At 35.9% G+C, this 19138-nt stretch overlaps 2 protein-coding genes across 2 annotated transcripts; both read right to left on the bottom strand.

The window, feature by feature from the left end:
- Nucleotides 1-745: 745 nt before the first annotated feature.
- Nucleotides 746-2821, bottom strand: gcga (glucagon a). Its single transcript, XM_079891515.1, has 4 exons — nucleotides 2743-2821; nucleotides 2534-2654; nucleotides 2193-2330; nucleotides 746-1155 (listed from the first exon to the last, which is right to left on the bottom strand). Exons 2-4 carry the CDS (start codon nucleotides 2620-2622, stop codon nucleotides 1035-1037), a joined length of 348 nt encoding a protein of 115 aa, XP_079747641.1. The 5' UTR covers nucleotides 2623-2654; nucleotides 2743-2821; the 3' UTR covers nucleotides 746-1034.
- A 1423-nt stretch (nucleotides 2822-4244) lies between these two features.
- Nucleotides 4245-15599, bottom strand: dpp4 (dipeptidyl-peptidase 4). Its single transcript, XM_079891511.1, has 26 exons — nucleotides 15490-15599; nucleotides 15227-15311; nucleotides 13768-13860; nucleotides 13363-13457; nucleotides 13038-13112; nucleotides 12909-12961; nucleotides 12684-12753; nucleotides 12049-12169; nucleotides 11743-11897; nucleotides 11569-11663; nucleotides 11357-11489; nucleotides 11169-11207; nucleotides 10990-11088; nucleotides 10687-10757; nucleotides 10557-10610; nucleotides 10349-10476; nucleotides 10185-10232; nucleotides 9332-9430; nucleotides 9181-9250; nucleotides 8896-9090; nucleotides 6263-6317; nucleotides 5978-6077; nucleotides 5817-5875; nucleotides 5586-5658; nucleotides 4912-4985; nucleotides 4245-4671 (listed from the first exon to the last, which is right to left on the bottom strand). Exons 1-26 carry the CDS (start codon nucleotides 15490-15492, stop codon nucleotides 4582-4584), a joined length of 2232 nt encoding a protein of 743 aa, XP_079747637.1. The 5' UTR covers nucleotides 15493-15599; the 3' UTR covers nucleotides 4245-4581.
- Between the last annotated feature and the right edge of the window lie 3539 nt (nucleotides 15600-19138).

Raw genomic sequence — 19138 nt, 5'->3', positions numbered from 1 at the left:
GTAAGCAGAGTTTAGCAGGTTAGCTTGTGGCCTGCATTAAGTTAAGCACAGTTTAGAAGGTTAGCTTGCGGCCTGCATTGAGTTAAGCACAGTTTAGAAGGTTAGCTTGCGGCCTGCATTGAGTTAAGCACAGTTTAGCTTACAGCCTGCATTAACTTAAGCACAGTTTAGCAGGTTAGCTTGTGGCATGCATTGAGGTAAGCAGAGTTTAGCAGGTTAGCTTGTGGCCTGCATTAAGTTAAGCACAGTTTAGCTGGTTAGCTTGCGGACTGCATTGAGTTTAGCAGGTTAGCTTGCAGCCTGCATTAAGTTAAGCACAGTTTAGCAGGTTAGCTTGCGGCCTGCAGTGAGTTAAGCACAGTTTAGCAGATTAGCTTGCAGCCTGCATTAAGTTAAGCACAGTTTAGCAGGTTAGCTTGTGGCCTGCAGTGAGTTAAGCACAGTTTAGCAGGTTAGCTTGTGGCCTGCAGTGAGTTAAGCACAGTTTAGCAGGTTAGCTTGCGGCCTGCATTGAGGTAAGCACAGTTTAGCAGGTTAGCTTGCGGCCTGCATTGAGTTTAGCAGGTTAGCTTGCGGCCTGCATTGAGTTTAGCAGGTTAGCTTGCGGCCTGCATTAAGTTAAGCACAGTTTAGCAGGATAGCTTGCGGCCTGCAGTGAGTTTAGCTTTTAGCTTTAGCATGTTCTTTGAAGATCAATTTATTTGTAGTATTAGTTATGCGAAGTTTGGTTATAATTAGCATCTTTGCAGTCAGTATTTATTTGATTAGCACAGCAGTACCAGAAACAGAAGATGACATTAGCAGAGAAAGATAACCAGAAGCAAACAGCCTGGTTTCAGCGCTATTTATTAGCATTAGCATTTGACAGTGAGGATGGACAGAATGCGGTAGAAAAGAGACAGATGTTGGGGAGGAGAAGGCATGATGAAGCGGGCGTTTCAGCTATTTTGCTCTCTCGCACACACTCTCTTTTTCTTTATTTCCATCACTTTCACACTGTAAGGCACTGAAGGAGGGACTAGAAGTGTGGAAGCCTACTCTTGCTTGGGCTGTCCAGACTTGAGCCAGGCCACGAAGTTCTGGGCCGCTTGGTCCTGCAGGTAAGAGCTGATGTCACTGGTGTAGGTTCCCTCAGCGTGACGTTTGGACGGACCACTGGGGGACAAGAGAGTTTAAGTGAGTAATCATTGATTAAATGTTTGATTTTGAGTTAGCTTAGAAGTCGTCGGTTAGTGTTAGGCCTTAAAATATAATATAATATTATCACATTTTGTATTATATATTTCATGTTTTTGTTTTTTTACATATAATAATATAATTGGTTATATAAATGTTAATGACATTATATAATTATTATATATATATATATATATATATATATATATATATATATATATATATATATATATATATATATATATATATATATATATATATAGTATTTTTGTAATCAGTTATATAAATGTGAAAAGACAACATATTTTAAGTTTTCATATGCAATGAATTTCAACATATAGTGGACATTTTTATTTTATAGTTTGTTCACAAGCTTCTAGTTATTATATTATGTTATGGTGTTCTATATTTTATATACATATATTATTTTAATATTAAAATTGTGGATCAAAAAAGTTCATCGAAGTTGTCCTAAGACAAGAACGGGTATTGTTCAAAATTCATGAATACCTTGATGAAAGGTTTTGATCCACTTCAAATGTTGACTACTGTATATTATTCATATAATTGCTTATCATATTATAGTGTTTTAGATTTATATTATATATAAAATACAAAACATAAAAATATAATATACATAACCTTAAAATATACAATCTTTATATACATTTATATATTGTTTATTATAACTTTATAACGTGTATATTATACACATATTTTTAAGAATAATACTATAAACACATTGTATAAATGTGAGAACGTGCTCTGTAACATTTTTTAAGTTTCCATATACAGTATATTCCAATATTTTTCTTTTATAGTATATATAAAATTATATATAATGTTTAAGTTTTGTTCTTATTTGTTGTTACATTTTTCATGTTTTCAAAATTTTCTCAATTTGATTTGTAATTTTCGTCATACTTTAGTACTTCTTTTACACCAAATGTTGAATAAAGTTGTCGTTGTTTTATTACAGAAATCTATGACCAGTATTACACTGTAATCGTGCCTACCCGTTTCTCTTTGAGTCCATGAGCCACTGGACAAAGTCTTGTGCCCTCCTGGTCTCCAGGTACTTGCTGTAGTCGTTGGAGAACGTCCCCTCAGAATGCCTCTTTACGCTCGACACAAGACTCTCTGCTGTCTCTGTGCTGCGCCACCAGAAGAAAAACCAGTGTTAAACCGTGAACATCGCAAAATCATGGACACATTTCCAACTGAAAACTCCTCAAACAGTTCTAAAGTGAAAATGCAGAGCTGTTTTCAAACTACCAAATTGATCAAGCACTAAGTATACAAGTATAACCTTTTTTGTTATTTACTGCTCGGAAATGACATAAAAGATTCCCCTGACCTTGTGTTGTCATCTTGCAGTGGGACGCACATGCTGTTTTGAACAATGAGGAGCAGAAGAAGACCAGCGAGATATTGGACGCCTTTCATTTTCACAGCTTCTTTAGAGTTGAACACACGCCCTGTCAAAATGAGAGAGATAACTCCATTTGAAACCAACCAAACATCTATAAGAGGTCAATGAAGTCCTTGAAGAGATGCTCAACTTACCGATGGATGGATGGGATGAGATGAGATGAGTGCGTTTGCTCCTCAAGCACAGATCTTCTCCTGGCTCTTCTGCTGTTGGTTTCGTGGCCTCTTCCCAAACTTCTGGGTCTTATATAGTCGGACCAGGAGGGCCGCCCCGTCTCGGCAGCCCACACACACGCGTATGTGCGCGTTGAAATCCATTAGTGTCAGTCCATTACCCGCTCTGGATGAATCCGCTTGTGTTTGTTTAAAGAGAGAGATGTGCCAAAGTACCTCCAGATAAGAGCTGTCCTCGAGGTGTCAGACAGCAGGATGGAGGCTTTCGCAAATAAACCAAGAGAAAAATAACGCGCCGAGTGCTACTGTCGGAGAAAATCAAGAGGGCAGACGGGTACTCTGACACAAAGGGTTCGCGGAGAACGTGACAAACCCATTTTTCGTCTGTTATACATTAGTTGTACATGATTTTTATGTCCTACCCAGGATGCTTTGCACACAAAATCAGTGTGATTTGACTGACACCGATCATTTTGATGCAATTTTAAGATGTCATTGAAAATGTTTTAGTTTGCTGAATATACAAAAATTCCCAGAATGCATTTTGAGGTGCTTGTGTGCAAGCATTTGATTAATGGAATCAGTGTCATATTTGTTGTTTTTGTTTGTGGAAACTACATCAGGGTTATAATATTTAACTAAAACTTAAACTATAAACAAAACCATGAAAATCATTTTCATTACATTTTAAAATGAACGTTAACTGAAATAAAATACAATATGCAAAAATGGAAACTTATTTTATTTGAGCTAATTGCCAAGGCAGTATTTCTCATTTTTATTTAGTTTAACTTGATCTAAAACAACTAAAACCTAATAAAAATGTCAAAAACATGCAACACAATTACTAAAACCTTAAATAAAATTAAAATTAAACTTGAAAATAGTCAAATAAAAAAACGAATTCAAAATATGAATCTCAATGATAAACTATTATACATAATTACATTATATTAATAACTTAAATATCCATTTTAGTTATTAATAATAAATTAAATTAATTAAATAAAATCAGGATAACAAAAGTACTAGTTTAACAAAGTTTAAGTTATGAAAAATAATTTTAAAAATAGGCTTTTTGTACAATTGAAAAAATATTGAATATACTTAAAACTTTTGAATATGAATTATGTAATGTGTAAACTTGTAAATGAGTCACAAACAATTGAGTGCATTTCTAAAATTTATTAAAGATCGAAAATATCTCTGATATAGTAAATTCATACAAATTATGGCTTATAATTTAAAGGCACATGAAATAAATATTTACCTAAAAACTCACGAGATTACTTGATACTCGACAAAGCTTGATGACAAATGACTTGAAGTGTGAAAATACTTTTTAAAAATGTATTTCTCTTTTTGAATTTCATGATCAAAATATTAAATTCATATCTTTTATTACTTTCTTTGTGTTCTTTACATTAAACTAACAGGTGGCGATGATCTTGACATGGAAAATACACAATATTGCTCTCCCTAGCATACAAAAGTGATTCAAATAATATTAATAATAATAATAAAAAATTATTTTAATATTTTTTCCTTCTTTAGCTAGATCATCAAGCTTCATGTTTATCCAGTATGTATGTATTTGCTTTATCTGATGTACAACTAAAGATTGAATCATGACTCATTTGAAAGTGATAAACATGAATAAACGGAGTCTGTTATTGCAGCACAGTACAGAAGGATTCAGCGGCTGCTCATCGGGGGTCACACACGCGTTTAAGAGAGTGAAGTGGTCTGGAAGTAACGCAGATTCAGTGCCATGGCTTCTGGGTGGCAAGTTGCACAACTTCAAGCAAAGCAGTTTTTCAGAAAGTGACTCATGTGAATGTACAAGTGCTGACTGGCCGATCCGAGACCGTGGTCGTCATCAGTGTACCACTGACAGAGACACACAATAGAACACCATATGTTATATATATGCATCTAGAACCATTTTAAACAATATTTACTCATTCTTTTAAAAATGTTTTGCAGTGTTATTGAGCATATTTATACCTTAATAATAAATAAATAATACATTATACAACTAAATATTCAGATTAATTGTATTGTAAATTAAATTTTATATATATACTCGTTATATGCTATCATTTATTAGAACAAATTTGCATGAATTACCATTGCATTAAAGTCCACGTCTTCATCCACGAGCGCTTTAGAGATCTGAGCAGCTTGTTGGAAGTGAACATTATCTAAAAACAGAAATAGAAAAGCACAGGGGGAAAATCAAATCGATTAATCACGATTAATCACATCTAACATAAAAGTTTGTGTGTGTGTATATATATATATATATATATATATATATATACATATGAGTTTGTGTGTATATATAGTTTGTAAATATATACATATATGTGTGTATATGTAATATATGTACTATATATATATATATATACATTTTTATGTTAGATGCGATTAATCGCGATTAATCTATTTGACAGCACTAGTTTTCACTTTAACATCACATCATCTGGGTTATTTTTCAGATATTTACAAGATTATGATATTTAAATAAGATAGGCCTATATGATCTAAAACTGTAATTGTAAAGGAAACAAATTATGTTTACGCAAACAGAAAATGTGAATACATAAGATATTTATGTTTTTTTTATTTAATTTATATTTTAAATAATTTTTAACCAAAATGAGACAAAAAAAAAACTTTTTTCAAATTAATTTATTTGAATTTTCATTAAATTAAGTTTGAAATTGCTCAGTTGCAGAAACCAGATGAGAGAGAGAGATAGAGATAGAGATAGAGAGAGAGAGAGATGGGTCGTATCTCACCGTCAGCGGTGCCGTGCACCAGGAGGTACTGGACTGATTTAAAGTTCTTGGCTCTTCCCGTCACTGTGGAATTCTGCAAGAATAATAACATCCCATAAATCCTCTGTGACGCAGCTCTTGTGCTTTCCTCTTGTGAGTTATTTTAGGACTGACTCACGGTTCTCTGCGACGTCATCATGGGAAAACCACAGATTTAATCAGACAGTAATAGAATTTAAGAGTGTAACTTACGTCATAAAAGGCCTGATTCTCCGCCGGCGTGAGCATGTACCTCTCAGTGTAAATCGAGTCTGGTGGAAGTTACAGTACAACCGTCTTATCCCATGATATCAATGAATTCGGGGTGAAAAAGTTGAAAGCATACTGAGATTAGGATGTTTACTGCTACATACCATAATATTCCCATTTAGACACCGGAGCGACAGCCATACCGCATTTAAACACTCCACTCCCGGCTCCCAGGACCATCGAAGTGACGTAACCACCGTAAGACTGTATCGCGAACACAGGATTACACATATAGTGGTCCAAAAGCATTTGCATTATGTAACAAAATATCAAAACAAGTGCCATTAATTTTAACGAAACATAAAACAAGAACTATTTTCAATCAAAACATCTCTCAAAAAAACGTTGTTAGGTTCATGATATTAAATATTTCTGGTAATTAAACTTACCCATCCCCAGATGGCAACCCTGTTTTTATCTATGAAGCCCATGTCGATAAACTGTCTGAAGATGAATGAACAATATCAGCATGTCATTCTTAATCATTTAACTGCAAATGTAAATGATATTAAATGTAATATATGATTAAAATAAGAGTGAAATTTTGCTAATATATCTCATCTCACTAAAAAAAATGTTTATTGTAGAGATATTAGAGCATTGCTAGGTGGTTGCTAGGGTCTTCTAAGAGGTTCTTAGGACACTGCATTGCTAGATGGTTTCTAGATGCTAGGGCATTGTAAAGTTGTTAGGTGGTTGCTAGGGTGTCACTAGGCGGTTCTGGATAGTTAGTAGGATGTTTCTAAATAGTTTCTGAGGTGCTCTGAGCAGTTCTGCCGTGCAAAGGCAAAAGACCGTAACTTCGTTTTTGGTCGAAAATTAGTTATTTATATTTTTGGCACATTCAAGACCTTCTTTATCATGTGGATAAGTATCTTGAATCAATTCCGTTTTTTTTTCGAGAAAATAATGATTTGTCTTAACAGTAACTTCCAAAAGCCCATGAGAAACCAAGGCAGAACACCGTAACATCAGTTACCGCTCTTTGGCTTTGTTTTGGGACGTTCAAATTGAGTTACGGTGCTCTGCCTTTGTTCAGCCGCGCGTCAATATGAAGTTACTGTGCCGGTGTTCAATCAAATAATGCTACCTACCAGATTGTACGGTTATCTGCCTTTGTTTTAATGTCCATTAAAATTAAAATTACGGTGTAGCCTGTGTACTTTGTACAGCTGCCATCAGTCGCTCTAACTTATGATGTCCTCAGAGCTTTGTCCTGCACAAATGCGGTCAGAATATGGTCTGAAACCGCTCCATCGACAAACGTGCGATATCGATCGCGAAGGATTATGCAGAGTTGACAGAAAAACGTTACACATTGCCGTATCAGATGAATACAAGCAAGAATTAAAGTTTGGCAAACTAGCTGGCAGAGTGCCAAAACTTCGCCTTCAGCCCCGCCCTAAGCAACACATACGCAGTCGAGTCAACGCTAGACTAATAGGAGGTATTTTGTCATGTCAAATGTATTAATAATGCCATCAGAATGCAACCAAAGCACAGGATAGCAATAAGTAGATGGCTATCAATAATTGTAAATCATACAAAATAAATGCCATGATCACTAGATTTTATACTGTCTTACTATAATGATTTTGTTAATGGTGATCAGCAACTAAATATTGATAATGTGGAAGTTACTGCCTTTTGCCTTGGCATGACTTCTCACTTTTTGCTGACAATACAAAGGCAGAGTACAGTAACTTTAAAATAGTGGTCAAAAGTCAAGTTTGAGCTCAAATTTTTTTTATGTATATAATTTCCATTACTAAAACATCTATTTGCCAGATTTCCAGTGTCCTACCTATAATTAATTTGGCGGGACAACTAAAAATCTTTAAAGTCATTTTTCTCAGTTCCACACTCTAGCGACTTAAGGTCTTTTGCCTTTGTAGGGCAGTGTTGCTACGTCAATTTGGGTGGTTGTGTGGGTGTTGCTAGGTGGATTCCAGAGTGTTCTGAATGGTTGCTAGGATGTTGCTAATTGGTTGCTGAGGTGTTCTGGGTAGTTGCTAGGGCATTATTCATTAGTTTCCAGGGTTTGGTTTTTTAGGTGGTTGCTAAGACACTGCTAAGTTGCTAGGATGAAACTAGGTATTCCAGGTGGGCATTGCTATATGGTTTCTAGGGCATTATTAATTGGTTTTCAGGGTTTTTAGGTGGTTGTTAAGACACTGCTAAGTTGCTAGGATGATGCTAGATGTTTCGTGTGGATGCTAGGGCATTGCTATATGGTTTCCAGGGTGTTCGGGTAGGCAGTTGCTGATTAAGTTGCAAGGTGCTCCAGATGGTTGGTAGTATGTTGCTAAGTATGTTGCTAAGAATGTAGTTGCCAGGATGATTTGAGTGGCTGTTAGGGTGCTGCTACATGGTTTTCAGGGTGTTCTGGTTTGTTACTTGAGCGTTGATAAGTGGTTTCCAATGTGTTCACGGTGGTTACTAGGACGTTGGCAAGTGGTTTCTGAGGTGTTCTAGGTGGTTGCTAGGGTGTTGATAAATGATTTAAGGTGCTCTGGGTGGCTGCTAGGACATTTCTAAGGTGACTTGGGTGGTTGCTAGAGTGTTGCTAGGGTGATTTGGGTGGTCACTTGGGCATTGTTAGTGGTTTGCAGGCTGTTTTGGGTGGTTAGTAGTATAAGTAATTTCTGAGGTGTTCTAGGTGGTTGTTAGGGCATTGCTGGGTTGCCAGTGTTTTCTAGGGTGTTCTAGGTGGTTGCTAAGTAGTTTTCAGGGTGATCTGGATGGTTGCTAGGGTGTTGCTAAGTAGTTTCCAAGGTGATCTGGGTGGTTGCCTACTGGATCAAGTTAAAAGAGTATAGCTATGGATCCTTCAATGTAAGTCTATGAGATTTTTTCTTCATTTTAACATCCGCCAGTTGAACATTGGATGTCAGATTGCCTAGTAAAGTAACAGCTGACCTCTACGCAACAAGACACATCGTTTGATGAATCATTCCATGTCTGGAGCACAAATAACATCAAAACTTATTCAATTGAGAGCAATGTGGAGACATATTTGTACCTAGCAGCCGTTATCTGATCCTCAACTTCATAAGTGCCGAGTCGTTTGTAGAGGGCATGCATGATTTTGTCTCCTTGGTAACCACTTCCTCTACCATCAAAGCTGGCCACGATCACTTTCTCCGTGCTGGCCAAGTATGTGGACCATCCCACCCTGAACCGGAAATCTGACTTCTGACTGCAGGGGCCCGCATACCTACAGGATATGAAAGAATCATGACTGCAGTGTCCATCCAAACCAGATCAGAGATCACAATCAGATCACAAAAAAATGCAGCTATCTTACACGTCAATAAGCAGAGGATATTTTTTGGATTTGTCGAATTTGGGAGGCAGAATCATCTGGTACCAAAGGTCTGAGGGGGGGGGGGGGGGGAAACATAAGATTAGGATTTAGAACAAACATATTTTAAGTAATCCTGCAGATTCAGCCTTACCAAACTCTCCGATCTTCAGCGTGCCGTGCATAACCGACGGCATTGCGATGCTCTGCAGAGTATTTTCCAAATCTCCGTTGTCTTCAAAAACTCTCACCTCTAAAAATATTTTAAGAAATGAATGAAGGCCCGTTCACTCCAAGAATGATAAATATAAAGATAACTATATTAGCATCCACACCAACGGACGATATCGTTCTGTTTATTTTAAGCGCGCACTGCAGATTTGTCATCTGGCTGTTTAAATGCTCGAGCTCTTCAAAGTCTGGTAGATTCTGATTGGCTGTCAATATTTTTTTATCAAGTCAAGTTTCTACAACTATATCTTTATCATAATTGTTATAGTTAACATCCTTGGTGTGAACGGCTCTTTTATCAGTACCAGGAATTAAAACAATTAGTGATGCACTGATATTGAAATTCTACCTGAAGCTGATAATTTATTGGCCGATAACCAACCAGTTTGGTTACAGTTTGGTACCAGTTTTTATAATTAAGTAATAAATTCATGAATACAGAGAAACTCTGTCATCTAAATGTCATCTGATACCGATCAATTTAAAAGTCCGATAACCGATATGGTCACAGTATATTGTGCATCCCTAATAAAGATCAGAATTTCTAGACATGCGTACAAAATAATATATGAAAATATAAATAAATTAATAAATATATACATTTTTATTTTATTTTTGTAGAGGACATGACACGGTAAGTAGAAGTGGCGGGGATGGGATTGAAAAATGTTGTAGAGTAAATGGAATATGAACCCATTTACGCTAACCGCTAATCTGAGCGCTAAGTAACTGCTAATGGCACCAATGAAACAGTTGATTTGAATGCTTAACCCCACCTGTTCCATCTCGGCTGTTTCTCAGTGTATACAGAGGCAGTCCAGGCCCTTCGGAAACAAACAAATAACAGGACTTGGGAACGTTTCATTGATTTTATATGTGCTTTATGTACTTTGCATATAGAGAAGTGGAATGACCTAAACAATGAATATACGTGACGTACCAGAACAGCTCATGTAGTAGTAGGTTCCTTCAGCGCTAAAGAGAGCAGAGTTATATTTGCACCGGTCCGAATTGAGAGTACAGGTCAGACACTCCCTTTCTGAATGAGCACCACCATTTATGGCGATTCTGCAGAAAGAAAAAAAACTAATTTTATTTAATTTTTCAACAAAAAAAATGCCTGATTGATTTCAGACCATAGCACTCACTTGTAAACGTTCCTTTGGCCTGGACTCGCATTGTGTTCGTTACTTACATAGTATCTGTCGAGAACAGAGAAAAGAGTTGAGAAAAGAAACCGGACACTCAATGACAGACGTTTCTTGTAAAGTAACTTACACGGCATTGCTTGTGACTTTAAGGATGCTAATGACCTCCCACTTTCCGTTAGTCACAAACGTTTTTTGTGTCTAGAAAACAATATTGGATTATATATATTTTTTTTTAAAGTAAAAAAGACTAAAATCGGAAAAAAAATGCAATAACATTTTTAAATATTCTAAATGTAAATATTCAATACATATTAATGCAATAACGAAATAAATTAAATGTAAATATATACGTCAAATTAAATGTAAAGCGTATTAATGTATTAATTAATACATTACATAAATTTATGTAATCTGTAGCTTGTAAACTCACTCCACTGAAATAAACAAGATGCTTAAATTGCTCCTCGTTACTCAAAATGTGATAGCAGCTGTTGCCGTCTGGCCGAAAGACAGGTTCATCTGGAGAGAACTACGAAAAACAACATAAACAAACAGACATAAACATTGCATTCAAAATCACATAACATTTTGTAATCAAATAGTTCATACCCGGCCAACCCAACCAGTACTGCTTGTGATAATCTGGTTCTGTTGAAAAAACACATGAGAAAAAGGAAGATTATGCTTCAGTTGATTTATTAAAGGATCCATAATCTACACTTTTGTTGCTACACTTTTATTATTATTGTAAAATTTAGTATTCAACCTCAAAAAACACTGAGTGGAGTTGGTCGTACCAGTGAACTTTCACTCCAAGTGCCACCATTGAAGTCATACGTCTTCAAACTGACATAGTTCTGTGTTCTTTTCTGCCACTGGACTGCAATTCGCTCATCTGAGGCCCACGTAACAGTGCTCAGGTAGTGCTCTCTGTGATAAAACATCTAGTTTTATGTCAAATTATTATTACATCTGCCTGAAGATGAAGAACCAATCCAAAACTCCTTACCCAGCACCAACATCACTGGGGACCAGGACTTCCTCGACCACGGATGAGTTTGAATCGAACACAAAAAGTTTTACAGTTGGGTTTGGGGTTCCAGCCTTGGAAATTAATGAATGGAAGCGTCAAAAATGATTGTGTAACATCACATTTTGCACCGTGAAACTTAAGGTCTTTTACCTTGGGGTACGGTATGAAGACCGTATCTGGATACTGTCCCTCTCCATACCATGTGTACTCGATATTGTGGACTTGAGAGTCGTTAAATTTGGCGTAAGCCACAAACCTCCCATTTGGTGACCACCACAAAGCAAAGTTGGTGGAGAACATCTCCTCTACAGAGAAAACAGATATGCAAGACCACTTAATGGTGTTTTTATTGGGGATAATTTCTGGGTGAACTGTTCCTTTAAGTCTTCAATATGTTAATGACCTCCGTTATGATTGGTTAACATCCATCCGCTTCATTAAATATGCATCTCTTACCCTCGTACACCCAGTCAGGAATGCCGTTGAGGATCAGGTTGTGGGCTCCGTCTTTGGTGACCTGGATAAATGTGGAGTTGGGAGATTCCTTCACATATACGTCGTTCTTCCACACAAATGCCTGCATGGATTAGAGAAAATATATATATTTTATGTCTGCAAAGGGTGGACATTTTTGCACTAAATAAATTGCAGTATTTCAACTAAATGTTTCACAACAACAACACACACACACAAAAAAAAAAGCTTTGTGCGTAAACATATTTGTCATGCAACAGAGCTAATTAGGAAAAATTTAGCTTAGGTTAGCAGCATTGCTACTAGTTAGTTACACCGGTATTGAAACATCAGTACACCAGTATTTGTTGGAAGAATTAGTTTGTTACTGTAAAAGCTACACTGTTTTAATGATTGTAAAAAATGTAGTTCGTGCTGCTATTTTCAGCTAGCTAGCACCAAAGCATGTATTAGCATATGCTAGTGAACCTAGTTCTTCATAGACAGAAAGAACACACCTTTATCAACTGATGACATGGCATAAACTAGTGAAATGAAGACAATATTGATAAGGTTTTACGACATGTACATGACAGCAACTTGTACATGACATCGTGTTAAACTGATAAGATACTCACCAGTTTGTGGCCGGCCGGAGACCACGCTAGGTACTGGATTTCATGTGGGATATCTGTATTTATAAAGTCCCTGAAAAAAAGAGAAAGTTAGACATCTTCAAAAAAATACAAAGTGATCATTGTTCAAAGTTATGACAGGTATAGAGATCCTTAGCATGCAGTTTGTTAGCATAAACAGTTAGCTAGCTCAACAGACCAAATGTTTAAAAACACTAGTAAACAAACCCTTTTTCCAGGTCGTAGATGGAATACGATGCAGTGTACGAGTGTCTCCATAGCTGGTGAAGAAAGCCAATATTCAACACTGGGATATGATTAATTATTGATTACTCATCAAAGCGTTTCATTGATTACCTTAGTGTAGTTGCTCAGGAAACAGACATATTTTCGATCGGCTGACACCATGTAATCGAAAGCTTCCACACGGGCCTGATAACCCCAAAGACAGACAACTGTTGTACATTCAAAGAATCGATACAAATGTGCATTTACATTTACAGTTCTACATTTAGGGTAAAATTGTAAGTCAACGTAACGGAAATCACAAGTCTGATTGCTTATAGTGTGTCATGGTTCACATTCATCCATTCAAATTAGTATTTAAAACACCACTGTGTTTTTATATTTAGAAAAGGGAATGTGTGGTAAAAGCTCTAATAACGTATGTAAAATGTCTTACAAATATCTGTTGGTTCACAAATTCTCTTCCATTTCCAGTGGTTGCGTTGACCAGAAGCACTGAGCCCTCTCCTGTCTTGTGAAGATATTCATCATCTGCATGATAAATTGTGCAGAAATGTAACAAATTATTGATTTTATTACAAAAAATGGCAACATCCACTTACAGACGTTTACTTACAAAAAGCACATGTTTTTTTTGGACATGTTACTATGTAAATACTGTAGTATACATGCACTTACAAAAAAGTACTATGGTACATGGTATATTTAAAAGTACTGTAGTATTCTCATTTGATACCGTCGCTGTACCATGGTGCAGACACAGTATAATTTCTATTTTATAAATATGTCTAAATTTGCAATGTAAATAAATATTGAGCAAATTTTCCAAAACTCATAGTACCTGAGACCCAGCGCAAGTTGTATGACTTGGTTCTCGCTGTGCCGTTGAAGTAATCTTCTAGAGTAAATGTCCTCTGGGTTTCAGTTTTATTATCTGAGAGAGAGAAAGTGAGAGAGAAAGTAAGACAGACAGACAGACAGACAGACAGACAGATAGATAGATAGATAGATAGATAGAAAGATAGATAGATAGATAGATAGATAGATAGATGGATAGATAGATAGATGGTAAAGTAGACACACAGACAGACAGATAGTTAGATAGACAAGTAGACAGACAGACAGACAGACAGACAGACAGACAGACAGACAGATAGATAGATAGATAGATAGATAGATGATAAAGTAGACACACAGACAGACAGATAGTTAGATAGACAAGTAGACAGACAGACAGACAGATAGACAGATAGATAGATAGATAGATAGATAGATAGATAGATAGATAGATAGATAGATAGATAGATGATAAAGTAGACAGACAGAAAGACAGAAAGACAGACAGACAGACAGACAGACAGACAGACAGATAGATAGATAGATAGATAGATAGATAGATAGATAGATAGATAGATAGATAGATAGATAGATAAAGTAGACAGACAGACAGATAGACAAGTAGGCAGACAGACAGACAGACAGATAGATAGATAGATAGACAGATAGATAGATAGATAGATAGATAGATAAGACAGACAGACAGACAGACAGATAGACAGACATACAGATAGATAGATAGATAGATAGACATACAGATAGAGATAGATAGATAGATAGATAGATAGATAGATAGATAGATAGATAGAGTAGACAGACAGACAGACAGATAGATAGATAGATAGATAGATAGATAGATAGATAGATAGATAGATAGATATAGAGATATAGTAGATAGATAGATAGATAGATAAACAGATAGATAGATATAGTAGATAGATAGATAGATAGATAGATAGATAGATAGATTGATAGATATAGTAGATAGATAGATAGATAGATAGATAGATAGATAGATAGATAGATAGATTGATAGATATAGTAGATAGATAGATAGATAGATAGATAGATAGATAGATAGATAGATAGATAGATAGATGTTATTTATGGAGACTTTTCTCAGTGAATGTGTTGTATAATACACACGTGTGTTTGTGCATTATAAAAAAGTAAAATCATTATCTGTACAAAGTTCAAATTCAGGGAAGATAATGTCCCAGATAAACGCTGGAAAGCGTTCAGCCTCTGAAAACACTGGATGTAAACACTCCCGGAGCCAGTCATCCTACTAACTATAACATTACTTCATGGAGGGACACTTATAATCAATGACTAACAGTTGGACATTTACAAGTTTAACATGAAGCAACAGAGCTATCAATCAGAAATCATGATTTCATTAGGCATATTTATAAACGTATCTACATAAACGCAGATGGATTTATCCATTTAAAATCACCTACCGTTGAGGAAAATTGCAGTTGGAACAGCTATTAAGACAACGATCACTACGATCCCAAATGCTGCCAGAAGCCATTTTTTAAGATCCTAAAACATGTCAAAAATAAATCAAATCAAAACCGCATTAAATCATACAGGACAACATACACAACACTTTATGATAGGTATACTCTCCAAATGCGCTTTTACGCACAACTCTCTAGAAGTTAAAAGCGCAATTTACAAACTGTGCACGCAATATTTACATTATTTAACACTTACTGACCATCTTAGAGTGAAATGCGCGAGTCTTGGTTCAGAATTCCGTTATTATCCAACGCAATTCTGTCTCTGTTGCGCGCGCGGACGCTCTCAAGAGTCGAACAGAGCAGGAGTGTTAAATATTACCTCAACTTTGATAAGGAAACAATAAAGTGGTGACAGATTAAAGTTCGCATTCCTCTAAAACGCGGTTACTTAATCAGTGAGACAGTGAGAATTTCTCCGTAATGCATGTCAGAGTAATTAAGCTGATGTGACGTTTTGTGCACTGAAGATAAAAAGTTTCCTCAAGTTTAATTCACTATCCCTCACAACATGCCATCATTCCAGTGTCCTCAAATATGCATGCAATACATATCGTTTTACATTAAATGTTCTATATTTGCATGATTAGATGAACCATGTGAGGATGAAGCATAGGCTATAGCCTATTTATTATCAGTGATTCACAATTCACAACTCATTCTTTTGAAACGATTCACTTTAATGACCATTAATCACTCGGTCGAAAAGATCATACAAAATACTGGATCAAATTAATGTTTTTAATAATTAACAGTCGTATTATGTTCGAAATACTATTCCCTGTTATTCAATTTCAACTGTAGTTGTGTATGATTACTTTTCGAGCTAGGTTATTTCATTGACCAGTTAGCCTACCACGGACCAAACAAGCAGCTTTACCAACTGGTAACTGGTGTGTTACTTGTTTGTTATAAAAATGTTCGACTAACAACTATTAACTATTATTTTACAAACGTAAAGATAGAGACTAGCCTACTCATAAATTGAGTAATGACTCATGAATCGATCTTCTGATTCGATTAGGCTAAATGAAAACCGCTCAAACGAAACGATTCGCTAAATGAATCGGACTTCCCTGCTTTTCACCTAAAACTGTTCGTAAATGAATATATAATTAGTTTATCCATTAAGCATTGACATTTACATTATGTTATGTTAAGCATATAGTAATTAGCAATGTTTTCTAATGCAATGAATAAAAATTAGGCCATAGGCAATGACATTTCACACAATATTTCATAAACTATCAGCACAGATGGGAATACATTAGCATAACGTTTTTTTAAACCTAAAAATATCATAATTTTCTCCATAAACCATATGTAACCTTATAGAAAGCCGGCATTCCCTCGCACTACTGTAAAGGCCTGTTTTCTGACACATTTACAGCAGGGCCAATATTTGCCACTCAGACCATTACATTTATGATGGTCATTGATAAAGCAAATAATAAATAATATGAGAGGTGACATAGGCGCACTTCCCCCTCGAGTTGTTTGAAAGGAAACGAAGCGTGTGTTAGACTTCTACTGCCGCCATGTCCCATGATGAAATCAAACTCCCTGATTCAATTTGATAACACAAATACTACACCAAAAACATCTGAACATTTAACTCATTAAATCTTTAAAAGCAATTCTTAAAATCATGTCGGCCATACTGGAAATTAGATCTCACATATGTTTCTACTTTGTATAAACAGTTTGATGAAGTCAAAATGGACTTCCTCCCACATTAGACATTTATTTCCAAATATGATTCAGAAATATGGCTAACACTTATTTTTGGCATTAAGCATGATGTACTGCGTTGATTTTCCATTCCGCGGTCGTTTCTGTGTTCTTTGAAAGAGTGTCAGAGAGTGTATTTATTATTTTGGTGTCTAAGCATATGCTTCCTTTGGGTGTGGTGCGTGCACTGTGTAGTTGTGGTTTGTCGAGAGTCAATGGCTGTTTACGGTCAGTGTTGCCACTTCATTTAACGCCACAGAGGAAAGAACAACTGTTGGACAACTAGCTGGAGGGAGCTGCAGGGAAATTCGATGACAGGAGTTTCCTGGCAATTTTTAGTATCTAAAAAGCTTATACATAAACATTTGCATTATGCATTTGACAGATTATTTAATTCATGGAGGCTTCCCACTAAACAAAAATATGTTCTAAGAATGTTTTGCTAATGTTCCCATTTGGTTACGAAAACATTATGTTCTCTGAAAGTGTTTTTCTTGCAATCTCACTTGTCTATTTTTCCATCTTTTATGATTTGGTGACTAATTCGTAGGGGAGACCGGGGACAGTTGCAACACTTTTTGCATTTCTCTCAGTTACTCAGAGACTATTTGGAGTAGACCAACCAAATTTGTATATATTAAACTTGCATCTGTCTGCTAATTACCCATACCATTTAAAGATGATTATATATGACATATCGTTCACAGTATTTATTTGAATGGAAGAAGTTATATGTTGCAACCGACCCCGACCCAGGGGACGGTTGCAACACAACCCAGGGACGGTTGCAACACGTTAAAAATACCTTAAATTTCTCTAATTAATTTTAGCTTTTTGTCTCAATGAGCATATAATTCTAAAAATATTAACTGTTTTAGGCCTACTATAATATTATAGTATTATGTATTTCAATAATATTATTGTAGCCTATAATTTATTTATTTAGTCATATCAAATAACAGTTATTGAGTTTTGTTTGTGTATGTGTAAAACATAGGCCTACATAGATTCAGTGTGCAGGAATTACAGATGATATTCAATCTCTCCATATTTCAGTGTCAGACATGAAGAATTGAACAATTTGCAATGCAACAAACCTTTATTAAACATGCAATTTATAACTTGTTGCAACCGTCCCCGACCCTATCAGCCATGACAGAACATCATATTCCTGCTAGACTGTAAAAAAATAGTGCTAGACACACTGACTTTGACACATGCTAACCATGTCACTTAGAAGTCAACAAAACAATAATTCAAACAAAGTAAGTTTTGATTAATTCATACTAAATGTCTGGACAGTATGACAAAAATACATCTCATGAAAAAAATTACTTTCATACCTCCAAAACAAGTTTTGTTCAATAAATGCAGCAGCAGATGTTGAATATGTCTACTGTATTTTTGGTGGGGGGAGGGTCTAACTGTGCATGTTCAGTCTGAGTGTCATCACTCTAGCTTGTTTCTGATTGGAGAAAAATGACATGTTGCAACCATCCCCTGTTGCAACTGTCCCCGGTCTCCCCTATGAATGTGTACGATCCCATTCAATACGTTTTCAGATGATCTGCTTATGCCCCACTGATAGTTAGCTTTAGGGGTGGAGCTTCATGCTTACTTTTTTCTAAAACAAGTACGTTTTCGTCCAAATAACTGCAAATTCATACGAAATCGCCACATTTTGCATGAAATGGAAGTTCCGATAGTCTTTTCTTCCCTATTGTGACGTATATCTGAGTGAAGCCACTTCGCGAACAAGAAAAAATGTAGGGCGGGGCTTGATTTTGTCCATGGGGAATTGATTGTTGGCTGTGGTTTGCTATTGGTCGATTTCATGTGAGTGACAGGTTGCCCCGCCCTCGCGCCAGTAAACATATCATCAGAGATGTCACTCCAAGAGGGAGAGGAAGTTATTTTGATTAAAGATTAAGAGGGCACATGACTTTTATTAATGATTTATTAATAAACTGGAATATTCCATAAAAGTGTCAAGAAGTGGGTTTTCTCATGAGATTGTTTTCGATGGAATAAATCATTACGACTGCAACTAAAATTAGTGACTTAAACATATATCAAGGGTTGAAATCAAACCGATGAAACCATTTCCAGTTTCAAATT

The sequence above is a fragment of the Squalius cephalus genome (genome assembly GCF_949319135.1).
Source record: "Squalius cephalus genome assembly, chromosome: 13".
In the NCBI taxonomy this organism is placed as follows: domain Eukaryota; kingdom Metazoa; phylum Chordata; class Actinopteri; order Cypriniformes; family Leuciscidae; genus Squalius; species Squalius cephalus.
This window is presented reverse-complemented; position numbering and strand designations above follow the sequence as displayed.

Excerpts from the sequence above, each read along its gene's own strand:
- gcga (XM_079891515.1), bottom strand. The coding sequence starts at position 2,622 with ATGAAAGGCGTCCAATATCTCGCTGGTCTTCTTCTGCTCCTCATTGTT. Across the intron at positions 2,331-2,533 it reads CTGCAAGATGACAACACAAG|CACAGAGACAGCAGAGAGTC; the intron begins GTCAGGGGAATC and ends CTGGTGGCGCAG. Across the intron at positions 1,156-2,192 it reads ATGGACTCAAAGAGAAACGG|TGGTCCGTCCAAACGTCACG; the intron begins GTAGGCACGATT and ends CTTGTCCCCCAG.
- dpp4 (XM_079891511.1), bottom strand. Across the intron at positions 11,664-11,742 it reads TCTTCATACCGTACCCCAAG|GCTGGAACCCCAAACCCAAC; the intron begins GTAAAAGACCTT and ends TTAATTTCCAAG. Across the intron at positions 4,986-5,585 it reads GGTGCACGGCACCGCTGACG|ATAATGTTCACTTCCAACAA; the intron begins GTGAGATACGAC and ends TTCTGTTTTTAG.